The sequence below is a fragment of the Carex rostrata genome, chromosome 2, assembly GCF_964058835.1.
Source record: "Carex rostrata chromosome 2, lpCarRost1.2, whole genome shotgun sequence".
Lineage (NCBI taxonomy): Eukaryota > Viridiplantae > Streptophyta > Magnoliopsida > Poales > Cyperaceae > Carex > Carex rostrata.
In genome coordinates, this window is record NC_135919.1 from 9,500,429 (window position 1) to 9,504,996 (window position 4,568).

Genomic DNA, 4,568 nt, shown 5'->3' on the forward strand with positions numbered 1-4,568 from the left:
AGAGTTAAAGCTGTCAATATTCTTGTATCTGTGTCTCAGTATATGAATGGTATGAAAGCAAACTCACAAGGAGTATATCAGCAAGCAGATTATCTACAGACGAGAGAAGCACCAACTGCAGCTCTGTTTCAAAATGTTGTTTTTTTCTCTGTCAAAAATAAGCAGTAGAAATAATAAGTTCACCTGTACTTCTAAGAGTTTTAACTTCACCCTGAAACAAGCAACTATATAGTATATAAATGTAATATATTGCAAACGACAAAAGACTACTTTGGTTTAATTTTGCCATGCCTTGCTTCTTTTGGCACTTGACAAGGTGTCACCTTAAAGAAAATGATCATCCCATTCTTAAGTTACTATAGCACTATTTTCTTCAAATAAAAAAAAAAAATTGACACTAACATGTCTAACAAACTTAAAATATGAAAGAGAATGACTTCATGCTAGAAAATATATATGGAGAAACGTAGTTCATGACATAGCAATTTGGGGTAAAAAAATGGTAGATTATTGAGAAAAACATTTATTATTTAATCTTTGTCACAGTTGAACCGTACCGTTTGGCAACATGAAGTTGTCTCAAACCAACAAAAGAAAATCCAATTAATATTTAATGTTTAATTAGACAATGTGATTATAATAAAGATAAAGAATGCTTTCCCTTGTATTAAAGAATAATCAAAATTAGCTGGGATTTACTTTAGCAACACTCTAAGCTATTCTAAGTCCAGACCAGCTTCATGCAAAGTTGACACTTCTCATTTCACCAAACAGATATCCTATTAAAAAATTTTAACATGTATCCATATATATAGTCATCTCTAGTTTCCTTGCCATGCATCCAGTAAACATTCTCCTCTTGATCTCCATTTCTCTCTCTTTGTAAAAGACAATGGCGACTGTGTCTCTATTGCCTTCCTCTCTTCTCATGACAGCCCTTGCATTTGCTTGCATTGTATTGTTTTCCTTTCCGGTCAAGACGGCGTCACAGCATACTGGCATTACAAGACATTATCAGTTTGATGTGAGTTATAACATTTAAAACAAAAATGATCCATGTTGTTTTCTTTACTTTGATATGAAAATTGGTTAATCGATCATATATTGTTGCAGATTCAAATGAGAAACGTGACACGTCTTTGTGAAACCAAGAGCATTGTGACAGTGAACGGCCAGTTTCCAGGACCTAAGATCGTGGCAAGGGAAGGTGATCGTGTCGTTGTCAGAGTGGTTAATCATGTTCACTACAATATCTCCTTACATTGGTAAGCCATGTAATTATTTATTCATTAACACTAATTATTGCATTCTTAACAAAAACTATCAAAGTTGTTTACATTGAAAGCATATTCAAGTTAACCAAACATGGTGAATTCTCAGCTTGGTTAATTATCTTTTATGTTTAATTGATTGGAAAACGTAGGCACGGTGTGCGGCAGCTGCGAAGCGCATGGGCTGATGGTCCCGCTTACGTTACACAATGTCCAATCCAGAAAGGCAGCACCTATGTTTACAACTTCATAATTGTGGGCCAGAGAGGTACCCTTTGGTGGCACGCGCATATCTCATGGCTTCGCGCAACTCTGTATGGCCCTATCATCATTCTTCCCAAACTTGGAGTTCCTTATCCGTTCGTGAAGCCTTACAAGGAAGTCCCGATCATTTTCGGTATATATAATTTCAATGATTTTTATTCAAAAATTGTTAATTTTTTTTATATTTCATGATTTAACAAAACACATGGCTTAAAATTTGGAAGGTGAATGGTGGAAAACCGATACAGAAGCAGTCATCAGCCAGGCTCTACAGACCGGCGGAGGCCCGAATGTTTCAGATGCATATACTATCAATGGCCTTCCCGGTCCACTATACAATTGCTCAGCAAAAGGTTTTGGAAATAGTTTAAAGAAAAATCAAATGTCATACAAATTTTCCAACTCCCTTCATCTTTAAAAAAAGAATTGTATTTATTTTCCTACATTCTCAAAAAAATCAGAAACAAATAAAATTTATAGAAATCCCAGGGGATATTTGGATTCAAAATAAAATCAATTTTGCTGGTTGGCCATATCAAGAAGTGATGTAGACCGGTCTAACCGGCCAGGGTATCAGATTCTTTTTTCTTTTCTTTTTTTTTTACTTTTTTAAACGCAAACTAGCTTTTATTGCTAGAGAATAGTCATACATTGCAGTATAAAAATTAAACTTATAGCTGTAAATATTTAATCTATGATGTGTCTTCTTTCTTTCCTAATTGACATTGAAAGAGTTTAAAGTTTAAACAAACTGCAGACACATTCAAGCTTAAAGTGAAACCTGGCAAGACATATCTCCTCCGCATTATCAACGCTGCACTCAATGACGAGCTCTTTTTCTCCATAGCCAACCATTCTCTCACAATTGTAGAAGTCGATGCTGTTTATGTGAAACCATTCACTACAAAAACACTGCTGATAACCCCAGGCCAAACCACAAATGTTTTACTAACTACTCATGCAAAATATCCCGGAGCAAACTTCTTCATGGAGGCAAGGCCATATGCCACTGGCCAAGGAACCTTCGACAACACAACCGTGGCAGGAATTCTTGAATATGAAAACCCAAATAGTTTTTCTTCATCTAGCTTTAATAAAAACTTACCGTTATTTAAGCCCACATTACATGCTTTTAATGACACTTCTTTTGCAACCAATTTCACTAATAAGCTAAGGAGTTTGGCGAATGCGCAGTATCCAGCAAATGTTCCGCAAATAATTGATCGACAATTCTTCTTCACAGTCGGTCTTGGAACAAACCCGTGTCATCATAACAAAACATGCCAGGTCAGTATTTTTATGTCATCATTAAGCTACATATCTTATGGCAAATTATAATGTTTATGCAATTGCTATTTCAGTTTTTAATGCTAAGAAAATGAGTCATATAGGAAAACTAGTATTGACTTTAAAGATCAAGATCATTTCTGAGAAATTCCGATCAATTTTGATAAATGCTACGCATGTTTTTATGTGAAATCAGGGCCCAAATGGAACAATGTTTGCAGCATCAGTAAATAATGTATCCTTCATTCTTCCGACAACGGCACTCCTCCAATCTCACTTCTCAGGAAAATCAAATGGTGAGTATGCATCGAACTTCCCGATTATGCCCCTCATGCCATTCAACTACACTGGCACTCCTCCAAACAACACATTTGTAACCAATGGCACCAAACTTTTGGTGATTCCCTTCAATACAAGTGTTGAATTCGTTATGCAAGACACAAGCATTTTAGGTGCCGAAAGCCACCCGTTGCATATCCATGGTTTCAATTTCTTTGTGGTCGGACGGGGTTTCGGCAACTACAATCCAGCTAAAGATCCGGCAAAATTCAACCTAGTAGACCCGGTTGAGAGAAACACAGTTGGGGTTCCACCTGGTGGCTGGGTAGCCGTCCGTTTCCTTGCCGATAATCCAGGTATCTAACTCTTGTATTCATTTGATTTTTGTATTTGAATTGTTAAATTCATGATTTCGATTAATTGGAAATGCTATTTTGTTTTCTTAATCTAAAATCATCATTTTAAATTGTTATGAAACTTTGCATATATATATAGGTGTCTGGTTCATGCATTGTCACTTGGAAGTGCACACAAGCTGGGGTCTCAAGATGGCATGGCTTGTGTTAGATGGAAACCTTCCTAACCAGAAGCTTCCTCCGCCACCGTCTGATCTTCCCAAATGCTAATTGAAAAATATACTCAATGATTTAAGTTCATTTTGGTAGAAGATTAATAAGTGATAGATGGAACTCTTTAGGTTCATTTTGGTTTTCTGATTTTTTAAGTGGTTGAAATTAATGACTGGGTGTTGATAAAGAAATATTTTAGCCTTCATGTTTTCTTGGATGAGCAATAACTAATGTAAAATCTTTAAATCTTTTAACAGACAAATAATAATACTATTTGTTTTAAATTCAATTATTACTCCAATCTGTGAACAACAGAAGTTGATAATACTGGCAAACAACAAATGAAAAACAATGCCCAAATTACATCCTTGTCTTTTGGTTGTTTTATTGCTAAACACTATCCACTGCAAAAGATCCTTCAAAATTACAATCCAATTAGTTGGTTTATGTCTTCATTGGAAATATGTAATTTCACTTCAAAATTTGAATCCAATTAAAGACCTGCACAAGTAGTAGCTGTTTTTTCATTTTTTTTTTTTTTTTTAAATATTCATTAGATGAATAAGGTTATGTTTCAGGAAAAAAAAATAAGAACAAAAAATTTCTTGTTATCCAAGATTCAATGTAGTCTAACAAACTTGAAATACATGCTCTTAAATGATGGTCTATCTCAGACACCGACACCCTGCATTTAATAAAAAAAAATAGTAATATTTCATCTTACGCAGCAAAAAGTATCGGGGACGATTCTATGTGGTATGTGGGAGGTTATGGGTTCGAAACCCACAAAGTGAGAAAATCATGTATATTAATACATAAGGTTTGAAATGTGTTAGGTGACTTGACCTCTACCTCATATTTAAATATATATATATATATATATATATATATATCAAGG

General features: G+C 34.8%; 1 protein-coding gene across 1 annotated transcript; it reads left to right on the plus strand.

Moving 5' to 3' along the window:
* The first annotated feature begins 835 nt into the window (after window positions 1-835).
* LOC144549550 (laccase-4-like) lies at window positions 836-3,971 on the plus strand. The gene is made up of 7 exons (XM_078298323.1): window positions 836-1,024; window positions 1,114-1,265; window positions 1,424-1,668; window positions 1,760-1,888; window positions 2,293-2,822; window positions 3,019-3,457; window positions 3,597-3,971. Exons 1-7 carry the CDS (start codon window positions 893-895, stop codon window positions 3,725-3,727), a joined length of 1,758 nt encoding a protein of 585 aa, XP_078154449.1. The 5' UTR covers window positions 836-892; the 3' UTR covers window positions 3,728-3,971.
* Window positions 3,972-4,568: the final 597 nt, after the last annotated feature.

Coding starts and splice junctions, on each gene's coding strand:
- LOC144549550 (XM_078298323.1), top strand. CDS start 893: ATGGCGACTGTGTCTCTATTGCCTTCCTCTCTTCTCATGACAGCCCTT. Junction 1,266..1,423: donor TACAATATCTCCTTACATTG/GTAAGCCATGTA, acceptor TGGAAAACGTAG/GCACGGTGTGCGGCAGCTGC. Junction 2,823..3,018: donor ATCATAACAAAACATGCCAG/GTCAGTATTTTT, acceptor ATGTGAAATCAG/GGCCCAAATGGAACAATGTT.